The following is an 18953-nucleotide window of genomic DNA, read 5'->3' on the forward strand; positions in this document are numbered from 1 at the left end:
TACACCTCTACCATTCTGGGGGGACAAGTTCAAATCCTGTTTTACGTATGATGGACAGAGTTTTCTTCTCCTTCCTCCCCTGACTTCTGCACTTTGCTCCACTTAAGTTTTCCCTGCTGGCTGACAATGCTGATGTTTCATCTCCAGCTGGGAGAGCAGCAGATTCTGAGGTATATCTGAATGCACAGTGTGCAAAGGCCTTCATGTTGCAACTATCTCTATATGGCGAAACCATAGAACTGGGACCTTTGTTTGGGGATTCACAACTCATTAAGGCAGTGCAAAGAACGGCTTTGCTCCTTTCCAGTTTCTCTGTTACAGTTGGCACAAGTGTGCTTTGCTGCCACTCAATATATTGAGTTTCACAGCAGAGACAAACATGTGTCAGCACCAATACAGGTGGCGTAAATTTAAGCACTTAAAATATAGGTGAAAAAATAATTCAAAGCCAAAATGAAGTTATAGCATATTCAAAGTGTGCTCAGAGCTAAAGAGAAGCTAAAAAGTATGTAGGCTGCTCTGCAAGTAATGCTTCCTATTTATTTCCATGGAAACTACAACAGATAGAAAGAGCACAGTAGCTCCACTTGATAAAGCACCTTCTCAGCTGCAAAGTCCTATTTTTCAAACAGCCGCTACCACCGGCAGTGCATTTTTGCCAGCGCTGAACCCGCGTGCCCTGCTTGTAACGAACAGCCGCGCGTGGCCATCCGGGACGTGGCTTCTATGTCACACGGCTTCTATGTCACATGGTGTTGCCACCGCTGAAGTGCACCACCCACCTCCGCACCGTGCTCACACGTGCCGGTTGGTCTCCATAAACGTTCAGCGAGCGTTAGGGAATGTCAGCGAGCGCCATCGGACCCTCACGGAGGAGGAGTTCAGTGACGCACGTTTGCTTCACGCGCTTCCGCGCCAGACACCATTTTGTCCGACCGCCCCTCTGCCGCCGTCCATCGCACGGCAGCCGCGCGCAGCGGAGCACTGGGAAGGTTCGACCCCTGCTGCCATCCCACCGCCATCGGGGGCCAACGCAGGACGAGCGGAGGCACCGCGCTACTGACGGCACTCCAACACGAGTGCCAGAGCCGTAACTCCCCCTCGCTTTGTAGCAGCCTTCAGCAATGGAATACCGAGGCAGTCCGTCGGGAAGAGCACGTGGCAGCGCAGGGGAGGCCCCACCGGGGCGAAGCGTGCCGAGTCTGCGGTGATGTGTCGGCACAGGAGCACGGGGGGAAAAACGAGCAGCGGGACGGGGCGAGGATGGGAGAGCAAAGAGCATTTCCAAACACAGACGCGTGCCGTCACAACGTCGGGCACACCGTCACCGATCTGCATAACGAAGGAGCGCAGAGGCGTTCCGCAGCGAAGCACGCGGCGGCCCCGCCCCGCCTCGCTTTACGGCAGCTGTCGTGCCGCGCCGTGCCGCGCCGTGCCGCGGCCTCCGCGCGCTCCGGCCGGCGCTGGGCAGTGCGGGGCCGGGCAGTCGGGGCCATGGTGAGTGCGGCGCGGGGCGCTCCGCAGCGAGGCCCCCGTGCCCGTGAGGGGCGCGGCCGTTTCCCCGTTCTCCGCGCTGCCCAGCCCGGCTCCGCAGGCCGCCCTTCCTTCTTTTCTTTCCCTTTGGTAACAGAGGCTCCGTTTCCCCGCAGGCCGGGACCATGGTGGCGGTCGGGCTGACCATCGCCGCGGCGGGCTTCGCAGGTGCGTGGGGGCGGCGCCCGCCTCGGGGCTGCGGGAGGTCGGCACGCGAAAGAGCCAAGTTCTTTTATGCCCGAAAAGACCGCTGTTCCGCGTTCTGGTAACGCCGTCGGTGGCGCCGAATTGCCCCGTCTCTGTGACGCCTCAGACTGAGACGTGTTCAACGCTCGTTTCTTTAAGGTCGTTATGCGCTGAGAGCCATGAAGCAAATGGAGCCCCAGATGAAGCAAGTGCTGCAGAACCTGCCCAAAGCGGTACGTCGCGTCACTGCTATCTTCTTAGCGACCAGTTGACAAAATGGAGCAGCTGCAGACTCCTGCTTCCACATAGTGTTCTGTCTTCTGGAACTAAATGTAATTGTATTACTAATATCAGCCTGTGATTGTGGTGGTGGTTGATTAATTTGGGATGTAGTTAGTGGTCAGTACGGAGGTAGGTGGGCGGTTAGACCTGGTGATCTTAGAGGCCTTTTCCAGCATTAATGATTCTGTTTTGATAGAGAAGTTGTTCTGGCGAGTTTTAAGTACTCACTGACACAACAAAAACGGATTTTCTCACTCCTAAGTGCAAAAGAAGCTGCCCAGCACTGTTAGAGAGTGAAGCTCAGCAGCTGTTAAGGCAGGCAGAGTAGTTATAGCCAATAGAGCTAAACTTACATCATTGTGTTTAAAACTAACACATTTTTCCTTTCAGGACTTCAGTGGTTATTACAGAGGTGGATTTGAACCCAAAATGACTAAACGAGAAGCAGCCCTAATACTAGGAGTGAGGTAAAAGGAAATTAATCGTAAATGGAAGGTAAAAAGGATATATCTTGCTCAAGACTGTCTTGTGCCTGCTTTCTCCTGAGAACAACACTGCCAAGCCAGGAAATACAGAGAAACATCTCTTGATTTTTCTGTGCTTAGTTGAGATTTTCTGCTGGATGCACATAGAGTTAGCTGGTTAGGCTCCCCTACATCTGTAAGTCCCAGGCACGTTCAAAAGCCAGATACAGGCCCTGGTAAATGTGCCATTTTCTGGACTTGATGTTGGCTCTGTACAGGGAGTGCTGTCAGTTCTGGTGAATTTCATTGTGAAGGTGCTGTACGTGCCTACTTCCTGCCTGCTGGGTAAATCCATCGCTTGCTGTCAGGTGTCCTACAGATGAGTATACTAACTGTCCCTGCCGAAGCTTAGCCTCAGAACCAAATATGTAAGTTAATCTAATAACATACAGACTAAGAACCATTCTTCCCTGAAGGTAACTTCCAACTGGGAAGGTTGCATGCTAAGAGTTAAAATAAATAAAGAACCTCTCCAGGGTTGTCCCAGTAAAAATGTTACAGCATAGCTTTGTTTGCAGCTGAGTATTCAAGTTCAGGATGAATTCTCACACCAGTGCTTCAGAGAGCTCTGTCAGGGATAGACAGGACTCGATTAGGACTTTCAGGTTCCAGTGGGAGCTAAATAAGCAAAACCTTCAAGCGTGGGTGAATGTTCCTCAGTCTGTTAGACTGCTGTAGTATATCTTCTTGGGGAAGGAGGTATTTTGGAAAGACCCAAGGGACCCTCTCCAGGACTTAAATACTATGGCTAAAAAAAGTGCTTACTTGTTTGAAGACCTCTTGTAAAGACCTGGGGGATTTTATGTTTCCCTCAGGTGAGTTTTTCCCTCTGTTTTTTAAACTAGCCCTACAGCCAACAGAAGTAAAATTAGAGAAGCTCATAGACGAATCATGCTTCTGAATCATCCAGATAAAGGTAGGTAAAAGTAATTCATATTGATCAACTAATACATGTTTTTAACCCATGAAGAGAAGAACTGCGTAGAAGTGATGTGAATACTTTGGCTGCTAAATAAAAAAAACACAAACTGAGTGTAAAAAATATTTAGGCTGCCTAAACTTGTATGATTTTGGAACATATTTGTGTGTTTGAATGGTATAAAACAAGCAGAAAGATTGAGCAGGTCAGCTTATTTGCTTTATCTGAAACGCCAAATCATTAGCATAGTTAATATCTAGCAGAACTTATTTCAGAATTGACTTTACTGAATATATGCAAAACCTAAGAATAGCTTTTCAAAGACTTAGGAGCATCTTACGTGTTCTCATGACCTAAATAAGCTAAATTAAGCAAAAGTAAAGGCAATAGACTTAAGTTTAGTACTTGCAAAAGGCATACGCACTACAGATCTTTGTAGCTCAGGATCAGTTACGATTGCAGTGCATTTACACAATGAAATGTTTTAAGATTTTCATTAAGCTATTTGCGTATCATGTTTAAATGCTGAACTAGTCCATCAGTGCAGTAGCAGTTTGTAGCCTAACTTTGGAACAGGGAGATTTATCTGCAGATGGGGTAGTTTAACACTTGAGTATTCCCAGCAAACTTCTTTTTACTGAGTCATTACTGACCAATTCCTTTATTTAAATGATAAAAACTGAACTTTGTTAAACTAAAAGCAGTCTAACGATGAGCTGCCTGTGCATCTGGCTACTGCAGTCACTGCATGTGTAAACTCGAATGGCTTCAGTCATAATGCAGTTTGTTCTTTAACCTGAGTATCTTTCACACTTTTTTGTGTAGTGCAGGACTAGTAATGACCTACAAAGAAAATGCTTTCTTCATCTGACGTGACATGAGCTTGTCTTTCTTCTAGGTGGTTCTCCATATGTAGCAGCCAAAATCAATGAAGCTAAAGATTTGCTGGAAGACCAAGCTAAAAAATGAATTGGAGATAAAATCAGAGGTTTTGCTTGTATAAATGATTGTTTCTTATAAACAGCTTAAGGCAAGTACGAATCTCAATCAATGACTTGATACAAATGAGGCTTGAAAAACTAATCAGGGGAGCTACGTCCCTCTGTGCTCACTTCTTAGTCACTTCTGGGGAAACGTGTGAGGGAGTGAAGCTTGAGGTTCTCAGAGCTGTTCTTCAGTAAGCGATGAAAGCTGCCACTCAGAAGTATTTTCTGCATAGAAGAGCGGTAGTTTGGCTTGGTCAGGTCTTCCTGCATGTTACCAGATGCTGACATGCTGTTACCTAATTTTTGTTAGACTAGTTACATTTGAAATTCATGCTGCTATTCTGTCATGTGCCAAAGTTAGCATGATGAAAGAGTGTGGGGAGGGGGTAGAAAAAAACAGTAATTACTTAACAAAAAGCAGTAGGAGAGAGAAGGAGAAGTGGTTGTTTCTGGATGAAGAAATAAAGTATAAGAAACTGAACATACTCAGTTGATGGTTCAGCTTCTTAACTGTTGTTGGGGAATCTGGATGCCCTAGATTTTCTAGTAGCTTTCAATTTACGGCAGTAAGTTACAAACCTTTAGTTAGTACTGTAGTTTTATCCATTATCTTATGCTACAAAGCTGACTCCCTTGAGCGATGAGAGGCCTGGCAGACATCTAAATACACGGGAGCATTGGACAATAATCTACTTCAAGTTCAAGGGAAAATGCCACGTACCACATGTGGGACAGAGCAATGCTGCACACAGTTACACGGTGGGAGACAAGTGGCTGAAGGGCAGCTTGGCATGAGGGAACTTAGTTGTGCCAAGTGCCAGTGTGCTCACGAGCAATGTGTCCTGGCAGCCAAGAGCACGAACTGCATCATGGGGTGTATTAAAACCCACACATTAAACAGGCATAGCCAGCCACTTGTAAGCAGTGATTTCTTCCACCTCAGTGTTGGTGTGGCCTCACCTGGAACACTGTATACAGTTCTGGGCTCCACAACATGAAAAAAAATAATGTTAGGATCCTTTAAAATGTCCAGAGGGCAGCAAAGCTGGTAGAGCTGGAAGTGTGTCCAGGAAGAAGGAGCTGCAGGGCATCTGGATTTGCCTCGTCTGGAGAAAAGGAGGCCAAGACATAACCTTGCTGCTCTATGCAGCATCCTGAGAAGAAACAGAAGGAGGTGCTTTTTCTTCTACCTTGAAACCCGTATCACCATGTGCAGGAACAGCACAAAGCTGTACCAGGCCCAGGGGGAACCTCAAGTGGGATATTAAGACAAATTTTTACCATGAAGGTAGTCAGACACTGGGACAGGATTCCCAGTGAGGTGGTTGATGAACATTGCCAGGTGTGAGGCAAGAGGCATCTGACAACATCCTGAGAATATGCTTTAACTTTTGGTTAGCCTGAAAGTGGTCAGGCAGTTGATGAGCTTTGTAGGTCCCTTCTGACTTAACTGCTTTACTTGCGTAATCCATTTAAGATACCTGAACAAAACACCAGCAGCTGTCCTCGGTGTCTAAAGTGGGGCCACAGTCTTCCCATGCTCCAAGAATCTTTCCAGCCTTTCTGCAACTATGGTAAAGCTGTACAACATACACAGTGGTTAACGCTGTCTGTTCGTTGACACGGGATTTTAGAGCTTTAGTTTTTCCAGAACTCTGCCACCATTTTAGTAAGTACTGTAAGTAGTGTCACATACTCTGTGTGAACTTCAGTTTCTATGTAGCTGTACTGCTGTAGTCTAATTCTACAGCCATTCAGTAGTATCAGAACAATACAGGAAGCTTATGTGCCTTTAGAATAGAGTACCAAAATCAGTAACACAGCCATTAAATAAAAGTGTTTAGAACCTACAGAAGACAGGGATACTTTGCTTTACTACAGAACTTAAAGCAGAATTAAAAAAAAACAAACAAACCCCACACACCTACGAGAAGGGCATGCAGCAGCTTCACAAAATGCATCTTTCAAAGCCTACACCGAATAAAAACTACTGAAGTTCCTTACTGTCATGTAACCTTGATGGTTGTTAAACATATCCTTCTCTACAGCTTTTCCCCCCCTCCCCCTTGTAGCTACCATTGTCCTGACACTTGTGTTTGCTTCAGTTACAACGATTTAACAGTTTGTTCTCCAGGAGACTTTAGTCTTAACACAAAGTCATATTAAACCACACATGCCCTTCAGTGAAATGATTACCTGAAAACTTAGATGGTACAACTCTTCCCTAGCTGTGTGAAGCATAGCACCTGGATGCACACACTGTGCAGTACTTTTGCCTTTTCTCACTTTTTGCCAAATCAGGTAAGATAATTTTCCTTCTAAATCAGTAAAGCTTTCAGCACTGTGGTAACTGCTCTGGTTTCTTATGACTCCTTACTTGCCAGATCTCTTTTCACGTCTGTCTGCTTCGTTGCTCCTGCTCATGCACAAGAAAAAGACTTGTTAGTATATTATTATTCTGGCTTCTCAGAAACTACACCTACTTCAGTTCCTATATATGTTAGTCAGGTTATGCAATTCTTTAATATCGGTCTGTTTTTAGATACGTTAACTGATGTTTTACATTATCACCTTAATGCAAGGTTAAAGTTAGCACTTTAGAAAACTTAGAGAAGAGTTAAGAGGTTCAAGCTGCCTGGCAGGTAAGTTGCAATGGTTGGCAGCTTGAAAACCTTAAGTCGACAGCAATTTAAATTTCTGATAGAAACAGTCAACAGATGGAAGATCAAAGTTTATTTTCTTTTACTACCAGCATACAAAAAAAACATATTGCACATCAAACAACCAAAACAAAAATAAAAATACTCTACTAAGGACTAACATATGTAGTTTATACAGAATAAACTTTCTGGAAATTGATCTTTTCAGTAGTTCAGGTTATGTCTTAATGGACATGACTAATTCAGCTTAGTGTTAACTAAAGCTATGTTTGATTTTTAAATACTGTACAGTTTAATAAATAAACCAAACAAAGCCTCAATGTAGAACAGTCACTGCCAATGTCACCCAGTATCCCTGCAGATTATGAGAATTTTAACAAATGTATTCCAGTGGTCTGCAGATTTTTCCTCTACATACAGCATTTAAAAAACATGTATTAAAACAGACCAGTTTCCAGACTAAACTAATGGAGAAATTACATTTCAGTGCAAAATATTTTAGACTGCATTTCTTTCTAGTATTCCTCAGGTGAAGAAGTGGTTGCATATTATTAAAAATGTAACAAAAGCAGCTAATGCTTTCATAAAGAGTATTATGTTAGGGATCCCCCTCACATCTTTGCCGTATTTTGAAAACAAAATAACATTTCCTATAGCCAGCAATTTTGTTTATTTAAATGTTACATATACTATCTCAAGGCACATCTGATGATATATTTATAACACAGTAGGTGTCAAAGTATGTTTAACATATGATTTCTTCAGGATCCCTCCCCTTTCTGTATTCCAAAATGGAGGAACTGAAAGTGCGGTGTCAAGACTGGCGATCCATATTCTATCTTTGGCAAGCTTATACAAGCACTATTTTAAATGTAATGTAGAAGAACTGTAAACTAGGAACTTCAGTTTATGAAACACCATTCAGCACTGCTTCTTCCTGATTATTTCCCTCCTCCTGAACAGTAACTTTCTTTTCATCAGGGCTGTGCTGCAATTTAGAAGGCTCATCCACAGCAGGGGTAGCCGGACCATTCACTGCCTTTTCAGAAGGGCTATTTTCATCAATCGTATCTTTTGTCTTAAAAAAGAAAGAAAGAAAGAAAGAGAAATACAGAATAACATTAGAAGAATCAGTAGAAATGCAGAATGCAATGTAAATGCCCCTCTGGCTCACACAGCAACACTGAAACAGGAGATCTGTGTTGTTTACTTGCATCTATTCTATCATTTACAGCATCCCAATCTTTGTCATTTTATAGAATGCTTCTGTATTGGAAGCTAGTGAGAAAACCGTGCCAGTTTTTCCAAGTCAAAAAAGTAGTTAACTGAACAGATGAGTCCATACCCCTTTCAAAGTCTGCAGTAAGATTGGACTGCTGATCACAAATTAACAGACCTCACTTGGCTCAATTCAACAATAAATAACAGCAATAAATTCAACGTCATCTTAGGAGCAAAATATTTCGGCTTTGAATATTGTTTTTATAACACATTTATGCCACTTTGTTCCATTCAGAACATTTCAAGTAACGATTTCTGTACCACCGGTTCTTTCTACAACAGGTCGCACAGGTCACTAGGCATCAGACCACCCCTCCTCTATCTATACAGTGTTATAAGGATTAATTCTCAAGACTCATCCAGCGAGACGAGTGCTCACTTTTATCATGCAATGCTACAGTAATAAATATATTACAATACGTGAAGTCCTTTAAGCACTCTAGTGATTACTGAAGCCTGCACTGATAATTCTACAAGTTAGTGCTCAGTTCTGGTTACTCTGAACCAGTGTTACTTTTAACCATTTGTGCTCGAACTCAGAGCACTCCAATGACAACGATCTCAATCAAGCATTCCTTCACTGTTTTCCTGCAAGGGAAGAGAAAAGGAAATGTACATTAAAAATCCTCTTACCGCTTCTTTCTTGGTTTTGCCTAGCGTCTCCTTCGGAGGGTTTCTCTGTCTACTCTGAGATTCAGCTCGTGATATATAATCAGCTACTGTTACTGTTCAAGGAAAAAAAAATTAGTGATGCTCATATTAGATATTTAATTTAGCATTAAAACTTCATATCCTTATTCTACGCAGTCACGCTATCACTGGGAGCTACCTCACAAAAGGCCTTCACTCTTACAGGTTATCAACTACGTAGCAAGGATCTGTGCTTTTATGTTAATAAGTAAAACTTTCACCAAAATCTGTGGTAGCTGGTGATGAGCTGAAGGCAGAATCTTGAAATCAATTAATAAAATAGTGCTTCTGTCCTGATTGTAAATTTTATCTGAAAAGAAGGGATTTCTATACCTGACTTTGGGAGATCAAGACCGCAGGCTCTTTATACCCATACACTTTTTTATTGGGATTTTAACTATCTTCAGTAGTGATCAATTTCACACTAATAAAATGAATGCAGGTTAAAATACAAAATGAATTGGGGGAGGAGGTTCAGAGTATGTTATCACTTACGACAGAGCAGCATTCAAATCGTTGTTACTTCCATGAAGCAACTGACAAGAGAACTCACCCTCCTGGTACTCAAAAGGCAATCCACCTCTGGCTTGTGGGCAGGTGGGCAACTGCTGTGCATACAGGCACTCGAGGTGGCTCTGTATGAGTGAGCCTGTACTCAAAAGCAGGACAGCCACGCTTGCACTGCTATGGCTACACTTACTGGATGCTGGCCAGGGGTTCTCTGACCTCCTTTCTTCTTACCACCTCAGCACATGTTCTTGTAGCTTGGTTTTGTCTTATCCCGCCCTCTCGTAACCACAACAATTGAGAGTCAATTCTATTTTTGGAATATACAGTACTACAAATTTAAATATACATTTGTATCTTTGATGAGCTAAAGCATATTAGAGTTGGCAAGCATTATCTACTAACAGTACAGTCAATTGTATTTAGTATACCATGCATTCAGGTGAACTATTTTCCTGTGTAAGAATCCTGTATCAGCAGAGCAAGCATAACACAAGTTCTCTGTTACATTAACTAGGCTCTTAACTGGGCCCCTGTGTTATTGCTGAGACCAAGGGAGTTTCTGCACAAGAAGACTTCTCTAAGTGATGTTCTGTACCCAACTCTAATATAAAGATGAAGCATGTCTTACACACAGTGTAGAACACCAGTTCTTAATAATCTCATATGTAGTAGGAACCCAGGAACTACAGCAACAAAAAGCTGCTAAATGACTGAAGCACACTCCTAGTTTAGGAGGAAAGAGTTCCTCCTCACCATTTCAATCTCTATAGATGTAGTGAATGTGTGTGATGATTAAATTAGAGCATTTGTCACAAAGTGTGTAACTACCAATGCTCTTATTGTCAGTCTCAAAAATATTTACTATTGGAATTGGAAGTGGTATTTTGAACAAAGAAATGAACAGGAAAAAAAATGAGAACTTTCTGGGGATTTGGTTCTGTTCTTAGAATGCTTGCCTTTAAAGAGAAATGCTTCCTGTTTTGTAGAGATGCCAGTCATCTCTTCTAACCCTTTGTAAACTGTGTCACTTTGTTACCAAACTACGGAATGCTGAGAAGTGTAACAGCTTACTTTTTATTCTCCTTAAGTTTTAATTATTGTGAATCAACAACCTTTTTTTCTTCTAAATCCAGTATCGTATGATACACAGATAGACAGAACACAAATGTGGGTGATGTTGTGATGTTTTGAGCCTGTCAATCTAGAAGACCTTCTGTTACTACCTTAAGGCACGCGTGTACGAGCGTTTTCTGAGCAGGGCGTCATACTGCAATTAGCTAGTTCACCTTTAACATCTCAAGTGTTAGTACACACAAAAGAAGTGCAACAAGCCACAACAACAAAAACCGAAAACATGCAATTTCATTTGAATTCCTCCTCCGTCCCACCCTCAATTTGTGGATGATTTACAATGCTCACAAAAGCTGAAGACTGACAGCAGAAGTTTGAATCAAGCTCTGGACTGGCAGTTACCATGCAGGTTCCCTTGCAGAGCTCTGCCAGGGCACCTACAGCCTGCCATTCCACCTCTGCTCCTCAGCCAGTGCTGAAAAGGTTGTGTCACATTCAATGCAAGTGTGCAGACGCAAGTGAGTGCAGATCATGAACTTTCATTTATGTCTTGATCCTGGACTACTGAAGTCAACAGAAGACTGGCTATTGACTTCAATGAGAACTGGATCATAAGCTTCAATTGTATTTCCAAGCAAAAAGTTAGACATTATAAATTAGTTCCATTAGACAGATTAAGAACTTTTAAAAGTTCTCCTAGTACAAGAAACATCTTTCATCTTTATCTAGTAGTCTTATTAGTTATTATCCTTTGTATATTATGCAGCTATATGTAAAACAGCAGACACAACATTCTCTCATGCTTTTGACCTGAGAATACCCACAGCTTCACTCGAATTACCTGGCTGTCTATCTTCTGCCTGACCCCTGAAGCGACGCCTGCGGCTACGATTGCGTCGCTGGGGTTTTTTGTCACTATCATCTGCAATTGCAAAGTTTACCATGAACTATTTCTGATGGAAAAATATTCTTCAGCAGTTTCAGCATGGAGCATTTAAAATTGCTTCTGTTAAAAAAGACAGGCTAAGAAACAGGCTAAGTAAGACAGGCTGAAAGAACAACATATTTATATTGAAAGCATACACAATGAAGTAAAAGCTAGATTTTACTATTTTGCTTCTGGCTCACGAAAACATTTAGGCATATGCTTAATGACCTCAGGTTTCATTTATTAAATAACCGTATGTCAGATTTTAGCCACAACCACAAAATAAGGTTTTCTTCTACACTGTTAAACAACAAATTATATTCTCGTCCCAATAAGTATCAAAGAGAATTTACTTAAGCAGAAACTGGGTAGAGATGAATTAACAGCCGCTTAAGCAGCTTTCCTACCCTGACACTGAGGTAACGGAGGACAGACAGAACGCTGATCTATAACAGCACCGTGTTTCTATGAAAACAGCAGTACAAACAGGAAACAAAGTTAGTCTTTGGTATCTCCATCAGATAGGTTTTACAAAAGAGGCATATGAAAGCATGAATGTACTAATGGAGCTCAGTAAACAAGAGATTTCATGGCAGAGCCATGGAGGTAGAAGTCTTCCTTTAATCAGACAGCAACCTTTAACAGAACAATGACTCATCACTAGTAAAAATGAACACTACACTTACATGGGTAACACTTCTTTCTTACAAACTTGCTCTGAGACTATCAACTAGCCGTTTACATACCTAAACCATTCTCATTAACAGAAGCTGTATCAGACTCTGTCATTCCATCCATTAGAACAGCATCTTCATCAGTCCTTCGCCTGCGTGACCTCCTGCGACGGTTGCTACTGTGGTGAGATTCACTGGCATCAGTATCCACAGTCTGGTCCGACTCTGTATTATCAAGTAAGCTGTAAGGGTTGCTGTCCGGATCTTTAAGCACTAAACAAACAAGAAGTTTTTATTTAAGATACTGAGTTAGACACGTTTCATCTTCCAGACAAGCTTCAATCTGTGGTTCCAAACATTAAGCAATCTTATGGTAAGGTACAAACACTGCAGTCCTGTGCATACTGGCTCCTCTCTGACACTCTAATCCAGCAATATACCCTCTGAGACGTCACAACGTGGCACTTACATTACTGCATCACAAAGACTCCAAGGGAACACTTAAATAACTTTTTACTTAAAGGTGTTTATGGGTAAAATATACCTTTCACTTCATTAACTTGATGGTAATGCTGACACTATTGAAGTGTTGCAAATTATTTTATCAGAATTTGACTATGCTAACTTCCATTCTCTCATTTCTTCTCTCCTGTATCTAAAAGAAAACTCAAAAGGCAACCACTGGTAGCATGGCAAAGATTTGTAACATTTAATGACATCATTATTACCTGTCTATAGTAGAGGAAGGAAATGAAGACCATTATGAGCAGAAGATTATGAGCAGAAATCTAATGACAGTGCATGATAAAATATCACAGAGCTTCATTGAAATATCAATGTATTAAGATTGTAGTGCAAAAAGGGAACGTTCAGAAGTACTGAAAGGCTAGAGAGAAAACGCAAGGAACAGAAAACAGAACACATGTGAGATGCAGTACCAGAGCTAATGGATGACTTGCCACCACGAGGTCCGCCACGTCCACGGCCTCCAGAAACACTGCGTCCTCGTCCTCCAGGACGTCGTCTATTGTCACGCTGATGTCTGCTTTCTCTGTCGTCTTCTCCTGCCAAGGACCAGTCACTAAGTTCATCTTTTCTCTCAGATTCTGTTTCAGAGGGATTAGAGAGCTCAGAGTTTGTACCTTGTACAAGAAGGAAAAGAAAATTGGAAGTGAATATGAAATTTGGGATCGTATTCTGGTTTCAGATTCTCAACCAGCAGGCCCAGTTGTATATATTTTATACATACATATAAAATTACACAAATTCAAAATGAACTCTATATAAAAAGAGGCAAGTTTATAAATAAAAACATTTAAATGTGCACGAAAAAATATATACAGCTTAAGCCACCGAAGTACTATGCTTCTTAAGTTTGTTCGCAGTAAGATGAGAAATAAGGGCTCTAAAATTACTCAAATGGCAATTAATGTATGTGGATAAATCAAGGATTGAACGCTATTTGCTGTGCATACACTGCAGGCATTTGATGCAGTTTCTAGGCAACTTCTCTGAAATTCCCAAGGACAACTTCACCACCTTACAGCTAATGGCTGTTGCTAAGCAACCCCTTCTGGCTGCGGTAATGCTGCTTCAATTTCGCTGTTTATATTAAATATTGCTTATAACTTCCCTTTGTTTCTGAGCTAACCAAACCTGCACAGTTTTTTACTACTAAGAAATTAAACACCTACTATTTATTTTAAGCATCCAGGAACTCTCCCTACTAACAATTTTGGAATAAAGACATCCAGACTCCTATGGCTCTAACATGCAATTCTTGCTGTTTTACAGCAAAAAAAAAAAAAAAACCAACCAAAAAAACCAAAGACAAAAAAAGCCAAAACCCACACATTGCCAAATGAACATTGTGTGCATATAAACAAACTGAATATCAGCTACTTTTATTTAAACAATCCACCAGGCAAGAGTAAATAATACAAGCATTACCATCAGAACTAACCCGACCAACATGCCACGACTGGCCAGGATGATCTGTGACTGATCGAGCAATTCAAAGAGCCAGTCTGACTTTGTAACAGGACTGAGCTACACACAGATCATCAAGAGTAATTCATGATGTATTCACTGAATAATTTTTTCCCCTTCTCTTCGCTGTACACTGTGTATTTTTGTGAAATATGCCCACGTTCAGGTGAAGATGCTCCATTTGGGCAGATGCTGCTGAATGAGAAGGGGATGTGCATGCTTGTAGGGAATTGAGCAGCAGCTCCTGGTTAATTCCAAAATCCATCAGATTACCCTGCTACCTTTAGTAAATCCAGTTAATATCTGGCCAAACAGAAAAAGAAGATTCCAAGTAAACTTCGCATTGAACCTAGAATGACTTCACTTAAATTTTCACAAATATGTTCTTCAAATGACCACAATCACAGACAAGTTGTTGGTTGTTTTTGTTTTGGGTCACAGCTACTACCATTGGAGGCCAAGATCCTACCCAACTTCACTCTACTCATCTTTTCCAGTTTAACACTTAAATTCAGCAAAAATGCAAATGCAAGCAGGTTTTCTGAGCCACGTGAAAAATAAAACGGCAATTCTGAATTCTCAACTCTACCTTTACTCAACTATTCAACACACAAAGAAATCTAAAAGAAGTTATGAATTCAACAGCATACTGAGGGTTCACTCAATAGCTGCTCCGGAGGCAATACCGAACCAACTTACCGTAACCAGATGTGTAACTGGGGCCTCTGCGGCCTCTCCCTCTTCCGCTGTATGATCTGGAACCTTGTACTGAGGACAGGGTACTCTCATCAGTTGTGTAACCCTTTTCTTTTTCGGGAACTCTAGCAGAGGAAGGTCTGAAACCCATACCAATCTGACGCAGTTGTTCATCAATCTGGAGCCTTTCCAGTCTTAGTTGTTCTACCTCCTACATAAATGGAAACAAGACATTCCAGAAAAAGGAATGTTACTTCTCCCCGTAAAATACCACTGTCCCTTCAGCCACATTCTAAATCACTACGTTTAAAGACTGTTTAAGACGAGTATTACCCTTCTTTAACTATGCTTCAGCTCACTTTTGAGTCAACTTCCAAAAGCAAACAACGTAACTTGATTCAAACTAAGGAATTATTTGGTAACAACCACACCACAACTCCACACAAAGAAAACTATTTAAAGTGGTTGAGTGTTTCTGTGCTACTCAGTTACAAACTCCATCCTAGACCAACACAGCACTCATGTCAGAACAACAGAACACTGATGTGGAGAAAGCAATCACATACTACTACTCAGATGCCACTTTAAACAGTGCTCTCTGCAGTCCAGTTCTTTCAGAACCAACAGTAGGAAGCAGCCATGATCATGTTTTAAAAGGCCTAAGTAACACATGCAGGGGAGGGTTCAGGGCACCAAACCTCGAATCCCAGTCTACAGAAGAACAGCTGATCAGCTGCAAACCCTTCTGAAGTTGTTATTCAGATATTTTGTTACTCCAATAGAAGTTTCCTCAACAACTTTTTTCCCCTTCTGAAATACACTTACCTTCAAATACGCAATGTGGTATTCTAGAAGAACCTGGACATTTCCAATGCTTTCTTTAGTACCCACAAATACAAATGGTACCATTCCCTACAGAAACAAAACACAAAATCTTGCTTTCAAGAAGAACATTATCATCAAAATAATTTCTGCTTAATTTATAAAAGCAATCTGAACGGTAACTGAATCTTATGCAGCAGAGACACACTAGAAACAGCTAACAGATAGGGATCAGGGCCTATCTGCTAAGGACTTCAGACTGCCCATAGAGTTTCCAACATCCTATTCTACCAGCTGAGGTAATTCAACATACAGTTTCTATGTACCACTGGTTGCCCCTGCAACACAATTGCTGCACATGTTTCTATCACAGCAGATGTGTATAGAGGTATCCATAGATTCTCGACAAGTGCCCCGTGGTTAACTACACCAACTCGGCAAGATGAAGCACTGTTAGACTATTTCATGCTATGTTCTCACATATTTAAAATATATCAACCCCAAATTAGTGTTTCCAGTGTTGGCAGCTATACAGCTACACTGTACATAGGAGACAGGTTTTGCTCCTGAAGCAAGTATTTTTCTCGAGCTGTTTCATACAAGATTTACTGCACAATGCCATTCTGAAAAATACCTAAAAATCAATTTCTACAGCTATAAAAAGCTGTAAGATGGGCTTTGTTAAACAATCCATAAGCACAGCTCTATCACAGAGGCCACGGTTTCTTAAAACAAACATCACCATTATGGGTTGGCCAAGAAAAACAAGGATGCATAGGCCATGAAGTCTACAGTTACAAACTGAATAATGACACCAAGATGGAACAATGAGTCCACTCTGAGGCAGTCAGGTAGTGCTTTGCCCCACAGATTTTTACCGGAAAACAAAGGTTAAAATAAAATAAAAATAAACAAATATTTTCTGGTGTTTTCTTTGTTGAAGGATTCACAATAAGTCATTTCAAAATAAAAATGCAGTCATAGGAAGAAATGAAGTACTCACATCTTCACGAGGCAGTTTATTTTCATTATCTCCTTCAATCCTCACCCTGACGACTCCAGACTTGTCTACAATCTCCTGAATCACTTTTCCATTTTTTCCAATAACTTTTCCTTCACAGAGCAAGGAGAGTTATTTTAGACCAGCACACAAAACATTTTGAACATGTTTTTATGTACTAAGAACTGTGTCACTTCACTCCCCTTTGCCGTCTACCTTTTTTCCCCCCCAAGATTTTTTCCCATGTCATACACATAAATGAACACTGTGCCCAAATAGGACAAAACACAGAATGGCAGGTACTGGCCAAGATCAGCACTACACACGTGTTTCAAGCAGAACCAGAGTAGCAATGAGACAGCAGAATTCTTGAAAATGCGTATTATAATCTGTTTATCCAAATTATTTCACCACACTCCCTGCTACGGAGCGATGACATCAGAATTGTCCTGAGTCATTCCTGCAACTCAGATATGGTACTTCCACACTACATTTTGGAATTTACTTCCAGAAGATCTGCGCAGTTAATTTATCAAATAACTTGTTTGCACTGCTAGAATCTGAGCTTCAAACATTACCATTACATCGGATTGTACAATCCTGAAAGAGCTCCCCTTAAAACATTTCAAGAGTTAAAATAACATGCAGTTTCTTGGTAATTCTCTGATGCACAAAGTTGTAAAAGATGAATCACTTTCTATATAAATAGCAAATCCAGCAGGGCAGCAGCACCTGAAGCTTTATGCAGTCATGCTGAGCGCGCTCCCTTCCTACAGGTTATGAAGTATTACGTACCAACAAGATTCCTGGGAACCTGAATAAAATCCTCCACAAACTCCAAGTAACTTCTTGCCTTTTTTACTGCATCGGCAGTCTGAAAATTTAGAAGAAAATGAAAGCAATATGTTGAAAATAAAACCCTGTAGCAACATCCATAGGTCACCAGAAGAGCAAACATTCTAAAAAAACAAAATGAATGTGGCTCTGGCCACACCTCGGCCATAAAGCTTTCTAAGACATGACACCATCACTGGTTTGTGGGAAGAACTATCATTACTCTCCTGAAGTTTCAGTATGAAATGATGGAAATTAAGTCACAATACATTTCTACAGGCCCTACAGATACTCTAAGAAGAAATAAACAGCACAAAATTACCACCAGTGAAAGCACAGTCAGCACCTAGTCAGCAGTGACAACGTTTGAGCACACTGATGCTTCAGCCCTTTCATCTGCCATCCTTTCTGCAACACGGGAGGCGGATGCCACCAGCCCCTGGATCTTTACATTAAATTTAACCAAGTCCCAGGGAGGCATAACACTCACAAACCTGCAATTCTGGCACAGGTAAAATTGCTAAGGAGAGAACTACGGGCAGTGGGGATTTCGAGATGAACCAAGCAATGAAGCACGGAAGAAGAGACAAACAGGAAGTAGTTGCAGGAAGCAGAGCTATTTGCATGCTCACAGTAACAAATAAAACAACCGACATCACATGCAATAGCAATTTTACGTTCAGTGAGCTCTACAAGGAGGACACGATTGACTGAGAGCTCTGTGCCCTCCCTCAGGGGTATGGTTATCACCTCTTTCCCAAAGAAAGAAGAAGGGTCAGTGACTGCTGTCACACAAACAGCCACAATGAGGAAAACAGCTGCAAGGCCTGGCCTTCTCCAGTACACCCAGAGCGTATCTATGCTCTGCTGCAAGCACTTGGAATTTTTATACAGCATGATTCATTCACACCCCAACATGAAATAGCACAGAACTCTGTCTTCAATACGTCCTTGCAGCCACTAATTCAGAACAGGAAAATAATGACCATATACACAGGGGGAAAAAATACACCTCCAAGAACTCCACTTAGCAGGAACTATCTTTTAACTTCTAGGTAGACAACATATGCCTGCTCCTGCTTGGTTACTCCATACAGTCCCCCACACAATCAGGACACATCCAGGTTACTTGCACAGTACTTAATAGAAAGATTAAAAGCAGGATGTTTTCCTAAATCCAGTGTTAATCCTACTATTTCTGAAGCACCACAGTTCTAAAAAGTGCAAAACAAGAACTGCATGGCTGCAGATTTCAAGGAAAATGTTCTTTAACACAGCTGCTAATACAGATACAGCAGATAGACTCTCACATCTATTATAAATGGTGGAGCCACCTCAGGAGCTTCATAATCATTCACAATCAATCAA

The 18953-nt window shown here is 41.5% G+C and overlaps 2 protein-coding genes and 1 long non-coding RNA gene across 13 annotated transcripts in view; 1 reads left to right on the forward strand and 2 right to left on the reverse strand.

Moving 5' to 3' along the window:
* Positions 1–1522, reverse strand: part of LOC107054087 — a 301151-nt gene extending 299629 nt beyond the window's left edge. For 2 of the 4 annotated variants that reach the window (XR_006930991.1, XR_006930985.1), the window contains exon 1: positions 783–1522. This is a non-coding gene — a long non-coding RNA (uncharacterized LOC107054087). The other 2 variants (XR_006930989.1, XR_006930984.1) reach the window with 1 other exon arrangement.
* On the forward strand, positions 1420–4478 carry DNAJC19 (DnaJ (Hsp40) homolog, subfamily C, member 19). Of its 2 annotated transcripts, none has more exons than XM_003641772.6 (6): positions 1420–1497; positions 1631–1701; positions 1879–1952; positions 2392–2468; positions 3371–3441; positions 4343–4478. In XM_003641772.6, the coding sequence occupies exons 2-6, from the start codon at positions 1659–1661 to the stop codon at positions 4411–4413; spliced, it is 336 nt and encodes a 111-aa protein (XP_003641820.1). In that variant the 5' UTR covers positions 1420–1497; positions 1631–1658; the 3' UTR covers positions 4414–4478. The 2 variants fall into 2 exon arrangements, with proteins under 2 accessions (XP_003641820.1, XP_422774.1); XM_422774.7 differs by having other exon boundaries at positions 1650–1701.
* Positions 4479–7148: 2670 nt separating this feature from the next.
* FXR1 (FMR1 autosomal homolog 1) overlaps positions 7149–18953 on the reverse strand; it is a 30706-nt gene continuing 18901 nt past the window's right edge. The window contains exons 9-18 of one of the 7 annotated variants that reach the window (XM_015291423.4): positions 17547–17625; positions 16755–16864; positions 15755–15841; positions 15083–15140; positions 14933–15001; positions 13183–13350; positions 12317–12517; positions 11484–11564; positions 9005–9096; positions 7149–8168 (exon numbers count right to left, since the gene is read on the reverse strand). In XM_015291423.4, the coding sequence (XP_015146909.1) occupies positions 7998–8168; positions 9005–9096; positions 11484–11564; positions 12317–12517; positions 13183–13350; positions 14933–15001; positions 15083–15140; positions 15755–15841; positions 16755–16864; positions 17547–17625 (1116 nt within the window). In that variant the 3' untranslated portion in view covers positions 7149–7997. 7 annotated transcript variants of the gene reach the window in all.

This window comes from Gallus gallus, chromosome 9 (genome assembly GCF_016699485.2).
Source record: "Gallus gallus isolate bGalGal1 chromosome 9, bGalGal1.mat.broiler.GRCg7b, whole genome shotgun sequence".
NCBI classification, from domain to species: domain Eukaryota; kingdom Metazoa; phylum Chordata; class Aves; order Galliformes; family Phasianidae; genus Gallus; species Gallus gallus.

What these genes read in the sequence shown, in the direction of transcription:
- DNAJC19 (XM_422774.7), top strand. An exon ending in TGCAGAACCTGCCCAAAGCG is followed by an intron (nt 1,953 to 2,391) that starts GTACGTCGCGTC and finishes TTTTCCTTTCAG; the next exon opens with GACTTCAGTGGTTATTACAG. An exon ending in GCCCTAATACTAGGAGTGAG is followed by an intron (nt 2,469 to 3,370) that starts GTAAAAGGAAAT and finishes TTTTTAAACTAG; the next exon opens with CCCTACAGCCAACAGAAGTA.